The 26,646-nt window shown below is 51.4% G+C and overlaps 1 protein-coding gene across 2 annotated transcripts; it reads right to left on the bottom strand.

Annotated features, from left to right (window-relative positions):
• Positions 1-2,528: 2,528 nt before the first annotated feature.
• Positions 2,529-16,399, bottom strand: OAT (ornithine aminotransferase). 2 transcript variants are annotated; one of them, XM_087824045.1, is made up of 11 exons: positions 16,333-16,399; positions 13,435-13,510; positions 12,186-12,413; positions 10,738-10,962; positions 10,549-10,644; positions 7,864-7,991; positions 7,130-7,252; positions 6,553-6,681; positions 5,713-5,826; positions 4,684-4,828; positions 2,529-3,255 (listed from the first exon to the last, which is right to left on the bottom strand). In XM_087824045.1, exons 3-11 carry the CDS (start codon positions 12,382-12,384, stop codon positions 3,095-3,097), a joined length of 1,320 nt encoding a protein of 439 aa, XP_087680171.1. In that variant the 5' UTR covers positions 12,385-12,413; positions 13,435-13,510; positions 16,333-16,399; the 3' UTR covers positions 2,529-3,094. The 2 variants fall into 2 exon arrangements, with proteins under 2 accessions (XP_087680171.1, XP_087680172.1); XM_087824046.1 differs by lacking the exon at positions 16,333-16,399 and adding an exon at positions 15,797-15,815.
• Between the last annotated feature and the right edge of the window lie 10,247 nt (positions 16,400-26,646).

The raw sequence follows: 26,646 nt of genomic DNA, 5'->3' as shown, positions 1-26,646 counted from the left end.
GGGTCCTGCAGCTTTCTGTGCCATTTTTAAACTACTCCCAGGAGCAATTACTTCCAGGTCAGTAATAAGTACAAGGCCCGGCACTCAGGAACCACACTAAAGTGCTTTGTGGTAAAAAGGGGGGTAGGATTGGGGGCTGGTGGACCTTACTAGCATCCTTCGCTTTCCGCCTGAGAGGCAGATCTGCCCCACCGGCCTTGGGGAAGGCCAAGCCCAGAGGCCACCCAGGTCCTTCACTGCCACTTATATCCATAGTCCTACTGAGCAGGCGGCTCTGACCAGGCTCCACCTCACTCCCACCGTCTCTACCTACCGTCCGCTCTGCCCCGAAGTATCGGGATGCAAATTATAAAGCTCAGATGTTTCATTAATGATTTCAGGGACCAGACCGATGCATGGAGGGGGGTGGGGGGTCTCATTTGCAAGTTAATCAAAAGAAAGGCTGGGGCGCTAATAAAACTCCCAAGTCATTATACATGCATTGAACAGTGAAGTACAGAAATATATTTTAAAGAGTTTCTTCCGAACAGACTAAGCTGCTTGTATGTGTGTGTGTATACGTATATATATAATATATATAATTCACTTGAATGTCTCCTGCTGGTATCTTTAAGAATCCATCCCCAAAGTCAGAACCGAATAGAAATGCTTTTCCACACCCGGAGCCTCTAGGCCATGCTCCACATGAAAGGAGCAGCCCCCAAGCCTCCGCCCCGGGACACCTGGACTGCCTCCTGCCCCCCCTCCCCACCCCCAGAAGCCCTGTCCAGCCCACCCCCGGACCCAGGGCTCCACCACTTACTCTTTCAGTGACCTAAGGCAAGTTTCTCTCTCTCTAAGCCTCAGTTTCCTCATCTGTGACATGGTACCTGACATTCCGGTTTGCCATGTGTCTTGTAAAATGTATAGGGCCCTGCAGACATTGAAATCAGAAGCCTCCACCCAGACCAATAAGCCACCGGCACGAGCAGACCCTCCTGTAACCACACATTTAGTCGTTTAGTGCCATGCTGCTAAGAGGTGACTCTTGGAACCTGAGGGTGGCAGGGAGCGAAGAGGTCCTATTAAATTTAAAAGCTCATTCCCCTGACGCGGCAGTCCACCTCTAGGGACCTGGTCCGCAGGAACACTCCAGCTGCTGAACAGATCACAGAAAAGTGGCCACTAGCTTTGTTTAAAGAGCGAAAAAACAGAAACAATCCAAATGTGCCCCAATATGAAATTAAAATATGAAATTATAATGCACTGAGCCATGAAATCTAGAGAACGAGATGAACTTCCAATTACTGATATAGAAAAGCACCCAAAATACCCTGTTCTGGCAAAAAAAAAAAAAAAGTTGTTCAATACCATGCATGAGGATACTGTAATAAAGATAAATACAGTAACCCCCGATCCACAGGAAATACATCCCAAGGCCCTCTGCCTGACACCAAAGATAGCAGCCAACCCTACATGTACTTTGTCCTAAACACACACATGATATTTAGTTTATCAATTAGACACAGTAAGGTATTAGTACCTAATAATTATAACAACATTCTGTGGTAGCGGTCGTGTGGAGGTGGCCACTCGTTTCAGGCGGCCCCTTGACGGGCCTCCCTATGGGCCCGGGGCACGCGGCTCAGTGGGGACGTTTCCTGTGTCTTCCACCCACAAGTTCAACGCCTTTTCCACCCTCCGCGGGGGGCGCCCTGGCCGCGCCAGCCCCAGCCTCGCCCTCCTTCGCAATTGCAGGTGTAAGATGTTCTCCCCGGAGAGCCTGGCGGCCGGCGATTTCCTTCCTAGTTGGGTGAACTTTCCCTTCTCCGCGTAGACTCCGTCTTAGAGGCACTTTCCGGCTTCCCTGTGGCCGAACCCCAGCATCGCTGCTCCTGCGCTCTGGGGCCGTGAGCTGAAGAGGGGGCCCGAGCATGAGCACTGCGCACGGGACAGGCTCGAGGTCACCGGCAGCGCCGTGCGGGGGCTGGGCGGAGGGACGGCGCACCTCGGGCGGGAAAGGCGGCACCGGTGGCACAGTAACACCTCTGAACTGCTGGCCGGCAGCTCGGCGGGTCAGCGTCCTCCGCCAAGCTCGCAGGGCCCATCCCGTCGGCCGCACGGCAGCCACCGGGGGCGCAGAAATACGTGACACAACAAATCGAGGTTTCCCTCCCGCCCTCCCTCTCTCAAAGAAATCTATTTTTAAAAATTTTTAATAAATCCTATGATTTATTTCTGGAACCTTCCATTTAATATTTTTGGACCACCGTTGACCACGGGATAAGACGTTGCAGGTAACTGGAACCGCGGGAAGCAAACCTCGGATAAGCGGAGGCTGCGTAGACGTCCACAAACACGAAAAGCAATGGTTTCGAAAGGGGAGGAGGCAATATCACAGAGTTTCTTTTTACAATTACATTTCAAAGGAACAGAAACGCTCTTAGGAAACACGAAATTAAAGCAAGCAAAGAACAGTCTCAAAGGCCTTGAAGTGTTAGGCGATCAGAGACACCCCACGCTGGTAACGACACACGGATCACAAAACAGGGGTTTTAAATATAAACTTTATTTTAAATTTAAAGGAAAACTGAATTTTTTACAAATTATATCAACGCTTAAGACATAATTTGGGAACGTTGAACAGTAATTCTTAATTCAAAATCATGACACGTCCTGGTGTTGGCTAACATCTTTATAAGCGTAACCATTTAATCCTTCCTAAAATTCAATGATTGATTAAACTTTATAAGGTTAAACCAGTCTTCTGTGTAAAACCCCATACAACTTTTTGAAATATAATACATTCACACCAGCAAGGAAACGATAAAAACCTATATAAATTATACATGCTGATTAAAGATACAGACCGGTGCATGTCACTGTAGCACACAAAATACGCAGTCGGGTCTAGAACCCACCGCCTTCTTACACAGCACACTGCACGATTACAAATCTCACCTATTATGTGTGAACTAAAAAAACATATTTAAAAAACAGTCCTTAGAGACACAGGGGAGTGGAATGTGCCTGCGCTGAGAGCAGCAAGGCAGAGTTTTAACGGGACGCGGCCGGCCACCGTCTCCAGCGGGCCCCGCCCCAGGAGGCGCCGCCCTCAGAAGGACAGGATGGTCTTGTTGATGATCTCCACGGCCTCCTGGATCTCGTCCTCCCGGATCACCAGCGGGGGCGCAAGCCTGATGATGTCGCCGTGGGTGGGCTTGGCCAGAAGCCCGTTATCTCGAAGCCGCAGACACACCTTCCAAGCGTCGTAATCTAAAGGAAAACGGTCCACATGCCCCGGTCAGAGATCACGGTTCCAACGCCCCTCGCAGGAGCCCGGCACACGGACCCCGCTACCCACGAGGCAGCCGGAGCTGCAGGCCGCCGGGCTGCCCTCAGAAGGAAGCGACTGTCAGCAAGCGCATCCCCCAGTCGGACCCCGAGTTCGATCAGACACGGGCTCTGCCAGCTTTTCAGTGACAAACAACAGGAAAAGCTCTGTGCTGGGGCCGCTGCACCCAAAGCATGAGGAGCCAGCGCAGAAAGCACCGGGGTACGAAAAGGGCACTTCGCTGGCACAGGGCGGGCGTACCCCACACCCACCGTTGGACTCTCCTTTGAGGGCGTGATCGCGACCCGGCTATGCGCTGACCCTGGGCCCCAGGCCATCCCATCAGCATCTTCGGGCTGGGGCTGGGCCTGGACTAACTTTTATAAAAGCTCCCGGGCGATTCTCAAATGCAGCCAAGGCTGAAACCACTGCTTTAAAAGCAAGTGTTACCACAGCAAAGGGACCCTTGTGGGCTACAAAAGATTTACTGAAACACCCAATGGTCAGTCACGTGGCAGCTCCGGTCACTCTACCACCATCTTCATCATTTATCTCACTGTGACCACTGTTCCCACGTCTGCTCATAAGTTTTAAAGTGAGAGAGGAGGCCCGGCCGGCGCGGCTCAGGGCTGAGCATCGGCCTAGGATCCAGGAGGTCGGGCTTCGAGTCCCGGTCAGGCCCAGGCCCGGGGTGCGGGCTCATCCCCAGTCGGGGGCGAGCAGGAGGCGGCCGATCAGTGACTCTCATCACTGGTGTTTCTCTCTCCCTCTCTCTCTCTGAAATCAATAAAAACATAAAAACATGTTTTTTTTTAAAAAAGTGAGAAAAAAAAGACAGCAAAGAGGAAACTAAGGAAAATGCTCTATAAAGACTAACAGAAAATAGGTGTAAGTCTCCCTGCCACGTCACTAACCGAAGGCAGAACACAAATGTCTGAAAGGAACAAAACCTGGTCCAATGATCTAAACGGGCCTCGTGCAGGAAACGTCTATATTTTTATGGCTATTGAATAAATCAGATCATGCTCAGCACGAACGACCGGGCCCACAGGCGGCCGGCCCAGAGTTCCAGGAGTCCAGCAGGACACCCAATGGTTCAGCTCTTCCTATGAAAATGCCTTCCTGGCCGGCGCGCTCGGCGGTTAGAGCGTCGGCCCGCGCGCCAAAGGGTCTCGGGCTTGACTCCTGGTCAAGGGCATGTACCTGGCTGCAGGTTCGATCCGCAGCCCCGGTTGGGGTGGGAGGCAACTAACGGATGTTTCTCCCGCATGACGTCTCTCCCCCCTCCCTCTCCCTCCAAAAATCCGTGGAAAAAATATCCTCAGGTGAGGATTTTAAAAAAAGCCTTGAGAAGAGGCCCCCCTCCGCACCTTTGGTTTCTCTGATCACAATGGCGTTCAGCAGCCCCTTCCCCCTGACGGCCGTCACGATGTCCGAGGGCAGCTTCATGAGCTCATTCCTCAGGAGGGCGCCCATCTGGTCCGCGTTGTCCGCGAGGTTCTCTTCTTCCAGCACCTGCAGTTGACAAGACACCCACCCATGTGAAGGCTGCTGTTTCCTTACGTTGCTCTACGGAGGGAACTGTGGGCTGTGCGCAGAGCAAGGGCTAGATCAGAGACTTTAGCTTCCATTTCTATTTTTCCAAGCCGATGCCGCTTTCATTTCTAACTAAATTAAACACGAGCCAGCTCGGGCAGAACCTGGCTTCAGTCACAAGTCCATCACCAATCTGACTTTATGGCAAACTAAGGATTAATATTTGTTAAATGCCAACTGACACTTTCTTATTAGTTGTATAAATCAATGGACTAAATATAGTTTAATTTTTTAACTGTAATAGTTTCCTTTATTTTTTCCCCTAAGAAGTCCATTCTTAGAGATTACGTCATTTTATGGCTTTGGTAGGCACCCAAGTAATAAACCTGAAACTGTTCAAACATACACTTAAAAAGCACCACGCGCCAGCCGGTGTGGCTCAGTGGTTGAGCCGACCCAGGAACACGAAGCCGAGGTGCGATTCCCGGCCGGGCGCACGCCCGTGTCCCCCAGTGGGGGCGCGCAGGAGGCAGCCGATCGCGACCCTCACCACTGATGTTTCTCTCTGTCTCCCCCTCCCTTCCTCTCTGAACTCGAAAACAAAAAAGAGCGAGCCTGGCAGGCCAGGCTCAGGGCGAGCTCTAGGGGGGCCCCAGGGCCCACGGGACCCGAGCCCCAGGCAGCGCAGACATCGGACGCCACGGACAACTCCCAGGAACCAAGGCAAGTTACGCGACTTGCTGAGAACGCCCTGCCCCTACAGTCTTCCCTTCGCTCTCCATCTTACTACGTTCCCCGCTGCACCCAGGGGCTCACACTTCAGCCACCGCAGCTCAGCCCACAGGGGCCTCGCCAGTCTTTACCTCGAGGGCCGCAATGGCCACGCGGCAGCCCAGGGGGTTGCCCCCGTATGTGGACCCGTGCTCCCCGGGTTTAATGGTCAGCATTATTTCATCATCGCACAGCACCGCAGACACCTGAAAGAGATCCAGAGCCACCCAAACCGTTTCCCAAGCCGTTCTGACTCCTGGCGTGCCAGGAACCAACATTGACAAAGCAAGCGGACAGTGAACCTGAGACCCAGCCGCAGCCAGCAGGAGCCACACGTCTGCCATCTCAGCGGCAGGCACAAGCGGCCCTGACCCGCCACCCAGACGCCCCAGGCGCGTCAACGGCTCAGAACAGCAGCCTTTCGGAGCTAAGACACACGCTGCTTCTGCAACCATGAGTTTAGAATCCTTCCCATAATTCAGAACTCCTTCCACTCCCGTGAGGCTCGTAACTGCTCAGAGGACACGGTTCTGCGCTGCCCTCCAAGCCCTACGGCCCAGCACCGGCGGCGGGCTCCGAGGAGCACGGCCACGGGCAGAGCCAGCGCAGCGCCCCTCTGCCCTCCGCAGGACCCGCGACGTTGTTTCTGAACAACTGAGGAGAGCACAGGGTCCACAGCAATGCTCCCGGGGCAAAATGTTTCCTCCCAAACCGAACGCTGAAGCCAGTCCCGAGGCGCACAATTCTTCAGTTAACATTAACCACGTGGGTCCCCCTGGAGCTCCGATGAGCTGTCGGGCGTGGTCTGGTGGCCTCCGGAGCACGGAGTAAAGCTAGGCTCTAAGGAAAGCACCGCTGCCTCCCTGGCCAATATAAACGTGTCTGACTCCGTGAGTGTAGGGAACGGAAAGAGAGGCCGACAGTCCACTCACCGGGTACAAGCCACCGGACAGCGCCTTCCCGAGCAGGACCAGGTCAGGCCTGACGTCTTCGTGATCGACGGCCAGCCACCTGCCGGTTCGGGCCAGTCCCGTCTGTATTTCATCCGCGATAAACAGAACCTATCGAAAAGCAACACAACAGCATTAACTATCGATTGAGGTTCCACAGGGAAATAGCCATCTATAGTTTACTTTCCCCGCACAGAGACTTGAGGAGGTGTTTTAACCAGCCGCGCAAGGTCAGCAGCGTGCAGGGGCCCCGGAGACAGCCAGGGACCTCCTGCGGCAGCCCCTCCCCGAGGCCACCCCGCAGGGCCCGAGCGGAAAGGGACTTACGCCAAGGGAGGCTCTGGGGGCGGGTTCGGAATAGAACCGACCTCTGGAAATAATTCACTTATTTATTCCACAAACATTTATTAAACATTTACTTCCTATTAAATATTTACTAGCTTGGTGGGAAGCGGAGAGAACTTAGAAGTCGGCCGGGAGGCTCCAAGGACGATGCCTCCCCCTAGTGGGGAGGCGGGTAACTGCCGCCCTGACCCCGCCGGTGAGGAGAGGGGCCCACCTGGTGCCGGGAGCAGAGCTCGCGCACGCCCATCAGGTAGCCCGGGTCCGGGACAAGAACGCCCGCCTCACCCTGGATCGGCTCCACCATGAACCCGGCAACGTTCGGGTCCTGAAGAGCACGCTGCAGAAACACAGAAATACATGTTAGCAACTTGCTTTCCGGCCGACGTGGGACTCTGAAAACACAGGTACATACAAAGCTTCCTGCTAAGAATAATTACACAAATTACGTTTTCACACTACATTATAGTCTGACTTCAAAGTATAACATCTGACTGACATTCAAATACCAAAAACTCCCAATGCTTCAGTTTTAAGCGGTTTTATCCTACGTTTTCTAATATATGGTAAAATGTACTGTAAAAATGAAAGAAAATGGCCTTTTTAAAAGCCATTTTAAGTGAATCTTTTTATTTAACAAGCCCTCCACTCATAATTTTTAAAAGCTAGCTGAAAATTGAGTTGTATCTGGTAATTAAACAAATACTATTCAAGTTAATACTTATACAGGATACAAGTCTGAAGTGTTGGCTGACTGCCGGGGTCAGACCACGGGACTCAGTTTCCCCATGCTGGGAACTAACTGACGTGTGACCACCACAGAAATAGTCTGAAATCTTAGCCTAACTTAAATGAGATGGGTTTTCATTGGTCCCATGTCTGTGTTTAATTCACACATTCCACGATTTCACGTCCACTCAGCGTGAGCCACAGCGCAGTGCCAGCGGGTACCTCGAGGGCAGGCAGGTCGTTGTACGGGATGATTTCGAAACCCGGCATGAAGGGTCCAAAGCCGTCGTAGCTGCTGGGGTCTGTGGAACTGGAGATCGCAGACAGAGTCCTGCCCCAGAAGTTCCCAGCTAGAAAACAGCAGTGCAGTGACCGTCTCAAACAAACGTCCAAATTTAAACAGCACAGTCCCCCAAAAATCCCTCAGGAAGTTTGAGTTCTGAAATACCAAGGGTTTGCTTTAGAGTTGCCAGTGAGCTTCCACTTGTTAGGACAAAAACTGGTATCAAACCCCACGGCCCACGTGGCCACCGAGGCCTGGCCTCGCCGTGGCGACGTCGGGCACCCGTCACTGAACTCTCACTGTGAAGTCCCCCCTGGGACAGACGCCTGCCTCCCCTCAATAACCCCAGGCCCCAACAGCGAGGCATCCAACACGGGATTTTCCAGGCAGTGCTTCCATGGAGATGGTACGAGAGACAATATCCTTCGTAGACATTTAGCAATTTTCCTTCTAAAACTCCACTGCCACAGGCTAGTCTAAAACATGAGTTTACGTATCCTCGGGCGAGCCAAACACCTTCCCTTTGCCTTCCTCGGTATTATAATCTCTACGTACTCAGGGACAGATGTCTGCCTCTGCACAGGAACGTTTCCTACCCATTAGTCTATTTCATTAATAAATGTGATTGACGCTGTCGGGGCTGTGCTAGGTGTTTGGAAAGACAGTGGTGACGGTGACCGGCAAGCCCCTTGCCCTCGGGAGCTGACGCTCCAGCTGGGGAGAAACAGAAACCGCACATACAGCAAATGGACAAGGACATTTCAACCGGGTTACACTCAAGGAAGGAAGGAAGCAATGCAAAACAAGAGAGACTTGGAGGGTCTACTACTTTTTTTTTTTTAATATGTTTCTATTGATTTCAGAGAGGAAGGGAGAGGGGGAGAGAGAGAGAGAAACGTCAATGATGAGAGTCACTGATCCACTGCCTCCTGCTCGCCCCCCACTGGGCACCGAGCCTGCAACCCGGGCATGTGCCCCGACCGGGAATCGAACTGTGACCTGGTTCATGGGTTTACACTCAACCACTGAGCCACACCGGCCTGGTTCTCCTACCTTTTTTTATATCTTCCCACCACCCCTGCCAGCGCCGACTCCACTAGCCCCGTCCTGAGTCACCGTGCTTTGGCTTCACAGCAGCTCTGAGCGCTCCTCCTGCAAGGCCTGGCTGTGAGTAAGCCGCACCCCAGCTGCCCAAGGCGGCGGCACACTGGCTCTCACCAGGCCTGTTTGAGAGGAAACGCGCCCACCGGGCCACGAGCCATCTGCTCTCCTCCACCCGCCCTCCAGCCTCGAGCCGCCTCCCTCGCCGCTCGCCCTGCGTAAGAAGGACTCGCGGCTGGGGACAGACAGCCTTCGCGGTCCCTGTTCCAGACTCACCGGCTTCCTTCAATACGCGGGTGAAACACCTTTGCACCCGCAGCTAATACGAAAGAGACCGGGTACAGGCTACAAGAATGAAGATCACCAGAAAGGTCATTTCTGTTTGGCACAGTTACGTTCTCCTACGACTAAGGCACAAGATTCCAGGGGCAGGGCACAGAGCTGTGCCAAGTCTCCTCTTCAGCAATAACCCGCCCCCCCGAAACACCAGCTACGGCTGCCCACCAGTCGGACTCCGGATTCTGCTGTCGCGGGGCTTGTAATGTAGCTTCACTTGTTCCCAGGACAGTGTTTCATGACGTTAACTATCACAAGAGTGAATGCTGACCACGCACCGTGATAAATTTATCCATATTGTTTTTAAAATTTAAAATCAAAATCAAAGCTTTTCAAAGACAGAACCTAGAACAAGACAAGGGATTTCCACTTCCACCACTTCCACTCATTTGCTGCAGGCAGAGCCACTGAGAAATAACAGGTACGCAAATGAAGGGATGAAAGGAACTATCAATTCAAAATCTTTTTAAATATGATTCCCAAAGTCAGATTATATCCTAACTAACTGCTGGTCTCCCCAATCAGTATTCAAGTCCTTCCTCTCAACCGTCCCCAGAAACACATCCAGGCAATCCCCGGCCTCCTCTCCCGACATCTCCTAAGAGCCTGATGCAACCATATGGCACCAAACGTGAATCCTCACACCTAGGAGACGGCCTCCACCACCTCGCCGAAACGCTCGACCTCAGGCCACCCAGCCAACCCGAACGCTGCTGTGCAAGGGGTAAGAGCGGATGAGGAATATTTCATCAAGCCACTCATTCTAGGGAGAGAAAAGCAGGAAGTTATGGAGGAGAGAAAAATCCCGTATATGAACAAATATCTGGAAATAAACCCAAGAAAAGAAAATCTCTCAATTTTTATAAAGCATTCAACAAATACTGTATCATATCACGTATGAAGCACACACATTAGCAATATTTCATCAGTAAGTTAAAATGGTAAAAAATAGTGTTTAAAGCACAGGGTGCTGCCAGGCTGGCGCGGCTCAGTGGTTGAGCGTCAACCTGTGAACCAGGAGGTCAGGGTTCGATTCTGGCCGGCACAGGCCCGGGGCTGGGCTCGATCCCCAGCAGGGGGCGCAGGAGGCAGCCGGTGACTGTCCCCCGTCACTGAGGCTTCTCTCTCCTCTCCTTCCTCCCTCTGGAGTCAATGAAGGCTTCCGCGGGCGGCCGAAGGCCACGCACCTGCGAAGATAACCTTGGCTTTGTACTTCGGGATCCCCTTCACCGTGTAGCCCCACCGCCGGGCAAGCTTGCAGGCAGTCTCTCCGGCCTCCACTCCTACAGGGAGAAAACGTCTCCATTTTTAAATGTTTTCAGTTATCAGACGATACTGAAACTATTTGCTCGGCTAGAACAGAAAATGAACGTTACCTGTATTCATCGGGAGAACCTTCTGGTAGTTGAAGAGTTTCGTCACGTATTCTTCGTATTCCCCGAGGACGCTGTTGTAGAAGGCGCGCGATGTCAGGGTCAGCTTGTCCGCCTGGCTCTTCAGAGCGTCCACAATCTTTGGATGACAATGGCCCTGGTTGACGGCACTGTAAGCGCTCAGGAAATCAAAATATTTCCTGCCTTCCACATCCCACAGGTAAACACCTAAAGTATACAGGAAAAACAATTTTAGAAAAATCACAAAGTCCAGAATATATATAAATATATAGTAATTTTAGAAAATCACATAAAGTTCAAAACCTAGGACTGCTAGCACTGTGGTTAAGGCATGTTTTAGTTCAAGCATCATAAACTCTGGTCTATAAAGAATTATATTTTATCTGTGCAGCTTCAAAGTTAACATTGAACACAACCGGCGTAGCATAAAAAGGTCTGATAAACTCTAGAGTGGAATTTCACTCCCAGAAAACTAGAGTTTGTAAGTCAGAATTTAAAGGCAGAAGTTACACATAACATAAAAAGCCATGATCAACTGACTGTAACAGCCAACAAAACGGGAAATATTTCCAAGTCATACATCTATCTCAAAGGACCTAGTACCCAGCACTCTTACAACTCAACAAAAAGACAAACAACGTGATTAAGAAGTCGGCAAAGAACCCGGAGGGCATCTCTCCAAGGAGCACTTTCTATACGAAGCACATGGAAACGGCCAAGGAGCACAAGAACAGACGCTCAACATCGCAGGTCACTAGAGAAAGGGACTCAAACCACAACTGCAGCATTTCACACCCAGGAAGATGGCTAGAATTTTGTTTTTAAGGACAGCCCGGCCGGCGAGGCTCAGCGGCTGAGCGTCGGCCCAGATCCAGGTCGCAGCTCGATGCCCGGTCAGGGCACCGGCCGGGGTCGTGGGCTCCTCCCCGGTGGGGGGCGCAGGAGGCGGCCGATCAGTGACTCTCATCGTTGATGTTTCTCTCTCTCCCTTCCTCTCTCTAAAATCAATAAAGACACTTTTTTTTTTAAAGAAAGAAAGGACACTCAGTGCCGACAAGGACGGAGAGAAGCCGGAACTCCCCACGGCCGGGGGGTACAGCCGCGGAGCGAGCAGCCTGGCAGAGAAAAGTCCTGGTGCTGCGTGACCACCTCTCTCCCCGTCTCCAGCGAAGCCGAGGTCAGTGTAAGGGAAGAGCTGAGAGCAGCGCCCGGCGCCTGCTTAGGCACCGCCCGCCCCGCCCAGCAGGGCCGCTGCGCCCGCTGCACCCTCATGGCGGGCGCCAGGACACTCAGCAAACGCTCGACTAGCCTCACCTGCAGCACAGAAATCAAAGGGCCCTGGAAAGCGGATGCCGACAAAGTATAAAAGCAAATTTCACAAAAGGTCTCAAAGCAAAAGAGAAGGGACTTTGGATTAACTCAGAACGTGCCTTTTCCTCTCTCCAGGGCGACAGGCAGGGGGTGGTAGTTGTGGGCGCCGTACTTCGCTTCCCGCTCGAAAACATAGTCAGAGGACACGGGGCCTTGGGCTGTTTTTTTAGTCACAACCGACGCAGCAGAGGCCACCGACGAGTGCGCTCCCCGGAGAAGCACAGCCACGGTCTGGGAACGAGCCAGTTTGGAAAACATCGTGTCCTTCAAGGAGCAAGGCCGCCAACCTGTCCAAAGAAAGGAGAGGGCGTCAAGGGGCAGAACCTCCCGAGTCGCGGTGCATCGGCTCTAAGTGTCACTGAGCACGTGCCCCAGTCCACCACGGAATCAAGAAAACGAGCGAGAGCCCTGGCCGGTGTGGCTCGGTGGTTAGAGGGTCGGTGCGTGCACCAAAGGGCCTCAGGTTCGATCCTGGCCCAGGCGGGGTGAGTACAGGGGGCAACCAATCCACGTGTCTCTCCCACAGCAGATGCTTTTCCCTCCCTCCCTGCCTCCCCCTCCCTCCCTCTCTAAAATTCAATGGAAAAAATATCCTTGGCTGAGAATTAACCAAAAAACAAAAAAGGGAGAGAGAGAAAACGAAACCCTTGGGAAGCATGAAGACCAACAAGGGGAACAGCACATAAGTATTTACAGTGAAGCCCGGCCAGGGCGACAACGGGACGGACACAGCGCCAGGAGCTAGTCCAGGGCGGAAGGGAGAGAGCTGTGGGGGTGTCGGGGCGGAAGGGAGAGAGCCGTGGGGGTGTCGGGGCGGAAGGGAGAGAGCCGTGGGGGTGTCGGGGCGGAAGGGAGAGAGCCGTGGGGGTGTCGGGGAGGAAGGGAGAGAGCGGTGGGGGTGTCGGGGAGGAAGGGAGAGAGCGGTGGGGGTGTCGGGGCGGAAGGGAGAGAGCGGTGGGGGTGTCGGGGCGGTTACCTCTCACGGCACCCTCCGCACCACGTGATGGTTTGTAACAAACACACAGACACGTTACGTCCTCAGCGCTCGGAGAACGTCAAGGACAAGAAACCCACCAGGGGATCAGGCCTGGCCGAGCCACAGGCTGACTGAAGGGCTGGCTGCTGCCCGGCCTCGCAGACGGAGCAGCCACCCAAAGGTGCTCATGTGGGGGCACAACGGCCCAGCACCCGGGGACCCCCCAAGTCAGCAAAACTTCATGCTGGAGCTCGGCCCGGTGCCCTGTGACTCGGCACACCCAGCAAACCCGGGCGTTCAGTAATTAGCAAGCACGCGGGTGCCACACTCACCAGCTACCCGCGGTCCAGATGAGACTACAGACTGTCAACCCGAGATCCGGGGACTGTCTTCAGGGTCCAATAACTCCTGAAATAAAATGCAGAATTACATGCATGATTGAGAAGGTCCTTAGCTCCCAATACATTTTACCTCAAAGAAAACTATGTATCAACAACAAAAACAGCTACATAATAAACCTTAGATCGGGCCTGGCTGGTGCGGCCCAGCTGGCTGAGCATGGACCCATCCAGAGGTCATCGGGTCGCTCCCCGCCGGGCACAGGCCGGCTGCGGGCTCATCCCCAGCAGGGGGCGCCCAGGAGGCAGCCGGGCAGTGACGCTCATCACTGATGTTTCTCTCTCTCTCCCCCTCTCCCTTCCTCTCTGAAATCGATGAAGATATATTTTTTTAAAAAAAGTTAAATCATTTGTCTTTATTTCTAAAACAATGCTACTGTAGATGGTTCAATTATGTACAATAAAACATAAATATCTCCTTGTCTGAAGTGATAGGATCGTTCACATAAAGCAGCACAGCCCCATGCCACGTGCATGAGAATACAGAACAAAACTGAACCGTGGAGCCAGTAAGCAGGTATTGAAAGTAACTTCTGGTCTGTGAGGTTGTTTTTCTTTTCTTTGTTCCATGGTCCTTGCAACATAGGAATTTTTCCTCCAAAAAATGTAAATAATGAGGAAAAACATTTTAAGCATATTAACCTACAACTCCACCCAAAATGTGCACCAAAAAACTGGCCTGGAGCTTCCGATCCAGTTATTTAGCGCTGGGGGGGGAATGCTCTGCTGTCTCCTGAGTAATCAGAAGCATTCTTCAGGTGCCTAAAGGTACTTCTCATTTGTAAGGAACGACATCCAGGCCTCCCACTCACCTAGGCCCTGGACCTTTCTTTCTTTCTTTTTAAGTATGTCTGTGTTGACTTTTTTAATTTTAATTTATCTTTATTGTTGAAAGTACTACAGATATCCCCCTTTATCACCCTCACTGATCCCTCTGCACCCCCACCCCAGGCCCTCACCGCGCCATTGTCTGTGTCCCTGGGTTATGCCACCCCTCCCCCACCCCTTCCCTCCGAGCCTCCACAGTCTGTCTCTCGGGATCTACTTTGTTCCTCAGTCTACTCTGTTTATTAGATTCCACATATGAGTGAGATCACGTAAAACTGAACCAGGAAGAATCAGGAAACCTGAACAGGCCAATAACCACCAATAAAAATTGAAACAGTAATAAAAAAACTCCCAGCAAACAAAAGCCCCGGCCAGGCGGCTTCACAGGGGAGCTTCCTAATTCTTTCAGTTGCAGGGTCAGATAGTTTGCTACAAATTCTTCTTGCTTTTTCAGGTATGCAAAAGGCTGCATTTTGAAGTTAATTTAGCCCACGCTGTGAAACACTATATTTTAAACTCACTCAGAGAAAAACCAGCATAAATTCATCATCCAATAAAAACAAAAACACTTAAAATATTCCACTTGAACAAAGTTGGCTTTACTCTATTTGTCAAATATTTACTTTTCTTGAGGTAACCATTCACAACAAATAGTCCTATTTTAAAAGTTCTGCCAATAAAAGTGTTGTGTTTTTTTATGTAATCTGGCCACAATTCAACTGAAGTGCGTCAGTGTGTCACTGGCAAGCACCTCGCGCAGGGCTGTTGAAAAAGGACTGGCTCAGCTGAACGACACCCTCAGCACCTCCAAAAACAGTCCCTTCATCACTGCTTAGCAATGCCCAGGCCGGGCCCATCCTGGCAAACTCGGGCAAGGGCAGAAAACAGGCAGGCGGGTAACGGAAACAAGGGCAGAGAGTGGGGGAAACACTAACAGGACCTGCGTAAAGATTACTGGGTTTCGGGGGCCAGGGGGGTGCAAAATTAACCTCAAACACCAAGAAAAACTGTAAACCGGAAACAATGAGCTTTTTAAAATATCAGTCCTGTTTTCATCAAAAGATCCTTTCATCCTGGGACCCTGCCCACAGGCAGGAGCTGCTCGGTTCCCAGAAGGAACCAGGACACTCCAGTGAAGGCGGCCTTTCCCCCTTCGCACGTCCGTCTCGGATGGTTCCGAACGGCTCCGACCGGGAATTTGGGTCGAGAGCCCAAAGGACGAGTTTGCCCCCAGGAACTGGAGGGGAGCAATTTCTTCAGCTGAAGCCACTTCGTCCCAAAGCCGCTCCTTCCTAAGCCGCCTAATTTATCACAACTTAACCTGCAGGAAAAACCGAACCCCAAGAAGGTGAGAGAGAGAGACAAAGGGAGGCGCAGCGGGGCGCTGGGAACAGGTGTCCCCGAGAGGAGCCCACGCGCGGGGCCCACGCGGAAGGCCCGGCACCGGCTACTCCACGCGGCTACTCACCGTCAGGCGGGCCCCAGTCCCCTAATTTTCTATTCGGACGAAGGCCGGAGGGGAAAAGAGAAGGGATGGGGGAGGGGAGAGGCCAGCCGGCCGGCCACAGGGCCCAGGAGCTGCCGGGGAGGCCTCCGTGGGCATCACCAGAGCCGCCGTCCCACCCAGGTCGACCTCGGGACCCCCAGGCCGACCTCAGGACCCCGGGGTGCCCGCGGTGCCCGGAGCCCCCGCCCCACGCGCCGGCGCCCCAACGCGCGGGAGGCGCGGAGCCCAGACGCCGACACGCGCGCCCCGCCGGGCCGGCTCCGCCCTCGCTGGAAGGCGCAGGTGCCACATCCACAGGCTCCCCGCGCCCGGCTCCCTCCCGCGCCCGCGGCCGCCGGGCCCCGTGACGCCGCGCCCGCTGCAGAGGCGGAGCCCGCCCGCCCGCGGAGGCCCAGCGCGCCCCCTCCGCCCGCGCGCCCGGGGCCCGGCCCGGGGCCCCCGCGCCCCCGCCTCGCCCGCGCCGCAGGGGCCCCCGCTCCCCGGCCCCCCGCGGATACCTGGCCGCACGTCGGAGTCGCCCCGACCCGCGGATCCCAGCGCCTGGCTGCGGCCGGCGCGCCGCGTCACAGCGCTTAAGACGCGGCCTCCGCCCCGCCCCCCGCCGCCCTCGCCTCCCATTGGCTGGCGCGGAGGGCCGCGCACCAATCAGCGAGGCCCGCGTCGCCCCGCCCGCCGGGCGAGCGCGCGCGGGGGCCCCGCCTGCAAGCGCGCGGTGCGGGGTGCGGGGTGCGGGGTGTGAGCCGCTGGCGCGGGCCTGGGTCCCTGCGCCCGGCGCCCGAGGGCTGCGGGTGGGAAGACGCGGCGGGAAGGGGGAGCCGCGGCTGGACCCTCTCGGGCTCTGCCCCGCGCCCTGCCCCGCGCCCCTGGGAAGCGCTGCCACCCCCAGTCCCGCCCGAGGCTGACCAGGTGCCCGCGCGCTGTCAGCCCGCCTGCGGCGCCGCCCGCAGCCCTTATTACACCCAAAGCGGGTCGTCCGGGGCGGTCTCGCCTTAACGTCGGAAGGGACTCGGCCCCCGTTTGCTCTGCACTGTTTCTGTCGTGTGTTGGGTGACAGCCTGGCAGAGGGCGAGCTGCGCACCCAGGGTTATCTAAGCAAAGGTGAGGGACGGCCGGCCCGCGTGGGACCACACTTCTCCGGGCAGCCACAGCGGGGACGTGGGACTGAGCTCAGCACCGCGTCCCGCTGGACCCACGTGACCGATTAGTCAGGGTCCCCGCGGGAAACAGATGGCTCCTCCAAAATGTACACCTGAGGCCTGCTTGTTAAAGAAACCGTTTAAATGTGGACAGGCAGCCCGGGGCCGTGGGGAAGTAAGCCAGGGCCAGAGGGGGGGGGGGCAATGTGAACCCCAGGCTAAAGGGAAGGGTTTCCAGAACCCCCGCCTGCCTGGGCCGCAGTCATGAGTGAACAGACCTGGGGTGAGGAAGATCCCAGCCTCTGCTCTCCTGCCAAGGTCATCCATGAGAAAGCCGGAGACCTGGGGTCCTTGCAGGCCAGCCTGGTAGGACAGACAGGGTGGGGAAGGGCAGGGAGCAGCCGGCGAAGGAGGGCAAGTGGAGGACAGGGGAGCAGAAAGTAAAGCCAAAGCCATAGGGCAGGGGCTGGAAAATGGTGAGGCAGGGACATGAGCAGATGTCCAGAGCAAGCAAGACCCCAAAGGGCTTCAGTCCTCCTGGGCTCCATCTGCCCTAGACCAAGGTCACATATGCCAATCCTGACGGCCAGGCAGCCTCGAGCTCACTGAGAGTAGGTTTGTTTTTGGTTTTCCTTGGTTTTGCTACTTCCACTACCCAGAATACAGTGTGATTAATTTCTTGGAAGTTAGATGGTTCTGCCCAAGGGGTCAGAAAGGAATCCTTTCTCCAAGCTCCTGCTCGACAAACCTAGGCAGGTGCTTCTGGGTTCATATGGGGGGCGAGACACCCAAGGTGGGAGCGGCCCTGTCGGCCGAATGCCTTGGGACTCGCGGATAAGATACCCTTCAACAAAACTGCTCCCGTAGGCAAGAGACTGCTGAGAATGTCTGGCTTTTATCTCTCCTTTCTTATCAGAAAAATTCGATAGGTACAGAGAGCACAATTCTATCTTATAGTTTCTCTACCGGCAGTTGCTCTTCAGCTTAACGTGGCCTTGGAGGCATAGACTTGAAAGCAGCTTGTTTTCAACCAAGAAACAGAGCTGCTGCTCCATTGGCCTCTACTGTATCTTATTTGTACAGTCTGGAAACATGCAAGGACAGAGCATGCATTACAAAGATTTCCGAGCCTCTAAAACTATTCGCAGATTCCAGTATTTAACTGTCCGGGGACCATAACACGGAAAGATAGAGACTCACCCCATGGCAGATATCCAACACCTACATTAATTTCCCCAGTTCATTCAGCAAATGTCCCTTGAGTGTCTACGTGCCCGACGCTGCAGAGGTTTCTGCGCCCGGCAAAGCATGTGGGCCTCTTTAGTCAGGAGGGAGAAGCTGAGGAAATGCTCCTTCAACAGACGGTGAGCTGAAATCTTGCAACTTTGACCGTCTAAAAAAGCTGCCACGACATTTAAAAGGAAAGAATTCTTAATTTTCTTATACAGGCAACTCTCAATTATTCTGTGGCGAGAAAAACAACATATGGATTATGCAGGCCTCTTGTTTTTTATGTTTTCCTGCATCGCCCAACTTGTTATTACTTGTTATTATGAAGCCTACATAGTCTTGGGCTTGAAATAATTGAAAAGGAAATAATGAGACTCAGCAAATAAGTGTTTGGTGACTTTCACCAAGCAGGAGAAAATTCCCACCCCCACCCCCCAGGTCATAGTCACTCTAAAAAGACGTCCTGTCTTCCAATAAAAGACTCAGCAACGTACCCAGTCAAGTCGTGCCTCCTGCTGCCACCACACTGGGGGGCCAGGAGTGGGGGCACCTGGAGGGGAGTAAACCTCCTTAAGTCCAGAGTGTTAAGTCCAGAGTGGCAGGGATCTGGCAGGAGCAAGTTAAGCAAAGTAGGGACAAGAGGTAGACAGGGATGGCTGTTAAGTTCTGAACTTAAGTCTGAACTGGGGACCACCAGCAGAGATTTGGGAATTTTGCGGGTAAAATATGGGTTCTGATATGAAGCTGTGGCTGCCAGGACTACTTACTTTCTCTCCCAGGTGGCTGAACTCTTAGGTGCAGCTCCTGGCCTTCCTTCCCCACGTGACACCCTCCCTGAGTCCCTGGGGCACTTAGCACTGCCCGCAGTCATCCCCAGCTCTGCCCGTGTCTTAGTCTTCCCAGCCAGGCCCCCAGTTCTTGAAGGCAGGGCCTCCTTTGCAGGATTCTTACAGCTTCCCAGGACCCATCAACATGTTGCTTCTAATAGAAATTATTATTCCAAGCTTGTCACTATCTTTGTTCCCGAGGGCAGGAATTAGAGGCAGAGCAAGTGGCCATTATGAGAGGATGATCCTGGGATTCCAGAGCCCCAGGCGGCCCAGAGGCCTCCCCACTCCTCAATAGTAACAGCCATTCATTAGAAAGCCCTAGGAGCTTGGGCTGGAGAAAGGAGGATGCTTTGTTGTTGACCTTGCTACTTGTCTAAGTGCCAAAGGAATGTCCCCGGGGCATGCATGATACGTTTATGAAGTTGTGTGCTGGAGGGAAGGGGTGGGCCAGTCCTCGGCAAGGGCGTGAGCCTCTGAGAGGGCCGGGGGTCGGTGACTAGACGGAGGACACTGTGTGCCTGGAGGGCCCAGTAGGGAGAGAACAGGAAACACCAGAGGAGGGGTGGAGGCCAACCTGGCCTATTTGCTTCCAACGGCTAGAGGTGAAGTCTATGGAAATCAACTCCACAGCAAATGTTTAAAAAGAAACGTGGCTCATGAAGCTGAAAAGTCGGCTAATTCTTTATATGGGAACATAATAAATACATTATTTTCAACATATGAATTAGAAATGTAAGTAATAGATTTTAAAGCTGAAAGCTTAAAGACCTAATCGAACACTTTTAAAGATACAGAAATCCAAGATTCCAAGGTATTAGGGTCCCGGCCAGTGTTACGAAAGAGGTGACAGGGTAGCCAAGAAGCCAGGTGTCCACCCCGTCGCTCTCCATGCTCGGGGCACTCGATCAGCAGAAAGAATTTCAACTAAGAACAAAAAAGGTTAAGTAGAGGGTTTTTTTCACCAAAAGTTAAGTAGCTAAGTAGTGAGTCAACAGAAACATTTATTTGGAAAATATTTACATTGCTCATTGACTTAAAAATAAAGTAAGAGAAGCCTCAAGTCCTAGTTAAATATTTCCACCCTTATCTACTTGGGTACCAAGAAGCCCAGAGTGTTTTGCAATGATTATTTTTTTATTGATTGCCCGAAGGCTAACCCTGAGTCCCAAAGCTGGATAACTCTGGTTACTTTTCTTTAGAGAACTTTAATTCTGACTTTTGTTGTTGTTGAACTACAGTATAGTAAAAATAGCAATAATAATTAATTAGTTTAAAGTAATTCAAAGTTTTCTCCTAAAATTGTTGACTTAAATAAATTGGTTTTAACTTTTTTTTAATTTCAAAGTTAAATGCTGTTAAATAAATATAATATAGTATTAGACACCATTTCATCTTTGTTGAAGACACAAGGTTTATTTTGCCGTGAGTTGCTCACCACTTTGGACAGTTGAGTCACAAACAACGATGCCAGTCCTGGGGTTCGACTCACCAACACACCCTGCATCTGTGGCTGTCACATTCTTAATAGAGGTATACAATCTTTCTTTCTTATTGAATTTTTATTAATTGATTGATTTTAGAGAGAGAGGAAGGGAGAGAGGAGGGGGGAAAGAGAGAGAGAGAAAGTGATCTGTTGCTCTGCTTACTTCTGCATTCATTGGTTGATTCTTGTATGTTCCCTGACCGGGAATCGAACCCGTAACCCTGGCGTATCAGGACAATGCTCTCACCAACTGAGCAACCTGGCCAGGGCCTCTTTTTTCTTTGGACACAGATTCTCCCCCAACAGTATTTGAGTGATGAAGATTAATTAAATCCTTAAATTAGAGGTGAGAAATTATATTCTTCCCTGACACCTCAAGTTTGATTTAGTGCATTGATTAAACTAATTTGCTTTTGTTTTCTGGTGTCTGAACTAGTTTATATGAGATTAAAGCAGCACAAGATCTCCACTACCTCAGTCTCCCGATTTCCAGCTCGATTCTGAACGATGGATGCTGTGCGCCCCAGTCCACAAAGCACCATGCGGAGCCCGGGGAGAGTCAAGGGACTGAATGCGTTGCAGCTCCAGCCTTCAGGCGTGTCTGCCTTACCAAGGCCCCCTCCACCTGCCACGCAGACCTGCAGCGGCTAAGGTGCAGGTTCAGCATCAAAAATCCAAAAGTCAATCCTCACTCCACCACTCCTTGTTGGTAACCCCACCACCACCAGCTCACCTACCTGTCTTGTAAAATGGGCTATCCCGGGGATCGCTGAGAGATGTACCCCAAAACACCCAGTCCCTTCTAAGTCACCCAGCAGCTCAAAACATGAGTGGCATTATTATTTTTATTTTAATGATAAGTAAAGTTGTGTGTTTTTTACAAGTCCTCACAATCATCATCTGGTTCAAATCTTCCATCTCCTACAGATTCCTATTGAAATTTAAATAAATCACATATTATACTTAGAAAGCTGGAAAAGTGTCGATTGAAAAGGCAACAATGTTGTATCACTTTGATCTGCTGGAATAAATTTTATTTAGAAAGGCAACATTTTTTTTTACTGTTGAGTGAAGTGTTACTCAGATACATAGATCAGAAACTGTTGCGCTGGGGCCAGAGCACCCTGGAGTTTGGGAAGCTCCCTTGGGCCAGATTACACCTTAGCAATTCCGCTCAGAGCTGGCCTTCCTCTGGCCCATAAACCGGGGATGGTGACAGCTTTGCATGTGTGTTCATTTTCTAAAGGAAGCTTGAGATAAATCCAGGGGGGATAGCCCCCTGCCTCACTGGGCTGATTGTGGAAAGCAGCTCCAATTCTCTCCTTTTTCCAAAGATTAACTTTGAAAACCTTCAAATTAGGTAAAGTATCTAGCTCTTTTTCCCTTTCTTACTCCCTTCCTTTTTTCTTTCTTTAAGATAACTCTATCAAACTACTTTCTTATCTGACATTTTCTCCACCCACAACTTCTCTTTGTTGTGTAAATAGTTAATACTGTGGTTTTGTTTACAAATCAACACGAATTAAAAAGTACACTGAGAAGACTTCCTCCTGCCCAACCCCTTCCAGCCCACATCCCCCACCTGGACAACCCTTTGTATTGGCTTCTTGTGTATCCTTCCAATGATTTTTTTTTTTAATTTTAGAGGATATTTATTAAAGCTGGAGACAGTGAAACAAGGAAGGGCTGGGGAAATGAGCCTAGGCTGGGCTGCTTTGGCTCACTAAGTCAGAGAAAAGGGGACCTTGGGAACAGGTTCAGGGGGTTTGCCAGAGATGAACTGCCACGGCCCATTGCTACCCTGGATGCAAGCCTCACGGGGTCCCTTCGACTTTAGGAGATGTGTGCCTGTGGGGAGAGAAGGGGGTGTGGGGAAGGCATGGGCCTACTCCTGGGAGAGTGTTCCCTGATGATTTTTCATGCAAATAGAAACAAGTAGGAACACAGGTCATTATTTCCAACACTTTTTAACACCTGGACTAGCAGGTTCTATGAGCTCTTTGTACCCCGCTCTCTCTGTGACTGTAGGAGAGGTCGCCTTCCGTCTTGTGTTTATAGCTGCATTAATAGCCCCATGTGGCTAGACACTTGGGTCATTGCCAACCTACACGATGTCACACAGATAACCTCGTCTCCGACATCTCCTGAAGCCGTATCTGTAGGTTAAAGTCCTAGACGTGGAATTGCTGGGTCAAAAGACTGGCCTACTTTTCCGTTTCCAGACATCAGAGTCCCGGGCTGGTGGAGAGGTAAGCAGGCTGCTCAGTGTGTGGCCGCGGACTGGTGCTAGTCTCTGCGATGGGATCGTGTGGAAACTGGGAAGAGTTAGAAAATGATAAAGCTTCGAGCCATCCGCTGCTGCCACAAGTGACATCCAAGTCATGGTCATTTTTCTAAGGAGTTAATTTCCCTTTTTCCAGGCCCCTCAGGGCACAACCGCCCACCAGAGCACTGGTCACAGAGCCCCTCCTTGTTCTTACTGCTCCTCCTTTGAGGAGCATGCCCTTCTCGGGAGCATTTTCTCAATCCTTTGAGATTTGGTTTCCCAGAAATTATCGTCTCCCTCTCCTTCTCTCTCTAAAATCAATAAAAACATATTTAATAAAAATAAATAAATTGCCATCATCCAAAACAGTTGTTGGCACATAATGGGGGCTCAATACACTTTGTGCAGGAGACAAGGGGGAGGGGCTATGGGATAACCCTTCTTTCCAGTACTGACACTTTACCTGAACTACAAAAGTCCAAACAGCTCTCAGCAGATCATTGTAAAAGATTTTAATCAAACATTGTATATGATTGGCAGTCCCATGTACAATTTAAACCACCCTGGAGTTGTTAGGCCCACATCTCAGGCTCTGGTCTTTTCTTCCTCACTGTGTGACCTTGGGCAAGTCACAGAACCTCACTGAGTCTGTTTCTTACATAATGTGGGTTGCTTTGGACAAGTCACCTCCTAAGACTCAGTTTACCAGTAAATGAGGTTATCCCATGGGAAGGAGATCTGACAAAACACTTCACTAAAACAGATACCCAAGTGGCCAGTAGGCATATGGAAAGGTAGGCAACTTCATTACCCATCAGGAAATGTAAATTAGAACCACTATGTGCTACTCCCCCATATCTTCCCAAATCATTGGGATAAAAAGGTAGTCAATCCTCAGTGTTGGGAGCTTGCTCTCTCTGGGTCTCCACAGCCAGGCTCTGCGTTTTCCCCCCTCTGAGGGGGGGGGGCACTTCCTGCTTCTTTCCCTGAGTCTGTATCTTCCCACTTCTTAGACTCTTAGATGCTTTCCTTCAACTGACCTTGAGGTGGAATTACGTGTTTTTAAAAAAATCATTTCTTGATTAAAGAGAGAATCATCGATTTGTTGCTCCACTTACTTATGCATTCATCAGTTGGTTCTCATATGTGCTCTGACCAGCGATGGAACCCACTACCTTGCACTCGCTACCTTGGCATATGGGGACAGCACTCTAACCAACTGAGCTGCCCAGCCAGGGCTCTATATGGGTTCATAAGAACTTGTAAAGTAAGTCTAGGAGTTCATAATGCCCTAGAAATCTGGTAAGTAGGTGTTGACTTCATTTGCAGTCACTAACAAAAATTCTGTAAAGCTGCTTTGCTTGTGCTATGAAATGGCCCACAATGTGTGTTTATATATGTGGCCTGAAAGTGTAGCTACTTGTGTGTATTAGCAGTGGCCTGGAAAGGATGGCATAAGAAAGTAGTTAGGGTAGAAATATCCTATATTCGTGAATGCTAGCTGGTGGGGAAAGGGGATACATATACACAACCTCTGATAATTATAAAATTAGTAAAAGTTTTGCTAATAGAAAGCAAGGAATAATTCAGTGAGAAATCATTACAAAAGGAATTTTATTAGACAAACACATCAATAGATTGAGTCTAAGGTTTTGGTTGGAAAGCCACGGGGCTTTTCCTTTTTAAAGCAGCAGAAGTCCAAGGTCACACACTTTGAGCATTACTCTATTAAAATTCATAGAAACAGAAAAGATCAGGAATGACAGCATTCCACACTAGTCCACAGACAGAGGAGCCTCCCCATTGCTCCCCAGTCCCTCTCTCTAACTGGAGCTGTGATTTTGGTACCTGAGAGAAATGGAATGTTTCCCACATTTTCCAGAAATTAGGCTACTTTGTTACAGATCCCGCCTCTGTACACTTGAACTGCCTGTTCTTGACACACGGAATGTTACTGTTGCGAAACCAAAGGATAGTTATTGAGGGAGTGTTTACCAACATGCAAAGTGAATAAAATAATAGTCTCTCGACTACAGTAACTGTATTTTTAATCTCATCTGGCACCAGCTGTCTCTTAGAAAGTAGAATGCATGGTTTGGGGATGCTTTTCTTCCTTAGAATAGAAGGAAAAGAGTCTAAGTAGTAAATACTACATAACTAAATAATAGATATTTTCAAATCTTGAGAGTCACATAAATATGAAGTCTTCGCTTAATTTGAGAGAAAGGGAGGATATTTTCTATCATTCCTGATCATAATAGAACTTGATATTTCAAGAGGACAGTAGTATCATGGGTTCCTAATTCCAAACAGTGTATTTTTACTTTATAAGAAGTCACTGGCCATTAAATGTAATTATTAGTGGCATAGGCTATCAAGAAATAGCAAGGCAGATGGTCTTCACGTGGATATCAGTGGCCCTCGATCAAGTAAAGGGCAATGAAACATACATGAGCGAGCCCGGGTTTCTGAGATATGGGCTGGCTACAAACCACATTACCTAGAAAAGGAAAGGAAGAGTGTTCCAAACAAAGCTAGCAAGAGAATTTCTCGGGAGAATTGACTTTTTAGGGCAGATAATAACAGCAGCAATTAGAACGCACGTCCATATTTTAAGCTCCTGCAGTCAAATCCATTAAGAATATGCTTTTGGATTCCATAGTAGCTCTTTATACCCAAGAAGTATTTCTTTCACAGCCCCTGACAACCTTCTGCTTGTTTACCAGGCCGCCCTGGAGAGTCTGCCTGGAACCAGAATTGCTCTCAAGTCAGAATCTTAGATGAACTCTAAAAATGCTGAATTTGTGCTTCCAAAAAGTAGGCCAATTCCTGTGTGTGCTGGAGGAGCCACCCCTCCCCCCACGCTGCTTCCCCGTGGGGAGTCTAGGAATCCTTGGGACAGACACAGTAGCCAGGACTGAAGTTTTAGAACATCAGATACTGCAAATCAAAATAGGCCGCCTTGTCGAGCACATTTCAATAAAACTGCAGGGGAAGTAGGCCTCTCACGCGAAGACCTCACGCTTTCGGGTGAGCCATTGCTGTGCCTTGTCAGAGCTGCTCTGAGAACTGGGCAGAGCCGCACACCTGCGTGTACTTAGTAGATAAGCGTAGCTACAAAGACGCGGGATTTCCTGGCACAAACGTCTGCTCTTCTCAGAAACAAAGTATCCATTGTCTCAAGAATCGCCTGTAGAGAGGCTGTTTGCAACAAGAGGCTGTGCTCAAGTTCGAGTCCTAAAGGAAGCTCTAACCACGCAGAGTTTGATGCGTTTAAAAACCTGTCCGTTTCACAGAGGCAGTGTGTGCCCAGGGACCCAGCTCACCCAGTTTTGTTCAGTATTTGTGGGGAAATCGCTGGGCTCGGGCCAATTATCAAGTAGGAAAAGGAAACAATCAGCTACGAAAAGGGAAAGCTCCTTGCCCCATGAGGGAACTCAAATCTTTGAGGGTTTCGTCCCAGGTGTGGGCAGGTGGCGGGCGGGAGGTGGCGGCTCCCTCGCGGCCCCATCCCCGCAGCTTTGTTGGCCCAGCGCCCAACACCCAGACCCTCAAAAGTAACCCTTGCGCGGAATTAAGCCTGACGGAGAGCGACGAGCCAGGTCCCGCAGCCGGGAGATGTGAGGACACTTTTAGAGACCTGGACCGCAGGGCTTCGGAGGGTCGGCGCCCCCGGGAGGCGGGGGGCGCTCTCCCCGCCCTCTGGCGGCGCCTCGGGGCGGCTGGCAGGAGAGGGGCTCTCAGACCCCCGCGCACCAGGAGGGGGCGGTCCCTGGGCCTCGGGGCCTCTCGGTGGAGTGGGGACCTCACGACGACGTCACTCACTCCTGAGTCCCGGGGAAATGGGGCCCGCAAGGGCTCCGGGT

The sequence above is a fragment of the Miniopterus natalensis genome, chromosome 14 (genome assembly GCF_054644295.1).
Source record: "Miniopterus natalensis isolate mMinNat1 chromosome 14, mMinNat1.hap1, whole genome shotgun sequence".
Classification (NCBI taxonomy): Eukaryota; Metazoa; Chordata; class Mammalia; order Chiroptera; family Miniopteridae; genus Miniopterus; species Miniopterus natalensis.
Note: the sequence above shows the minus strand (reverse complement) of the source record. Positions and strands in the feature narration are given on the sequence as shown.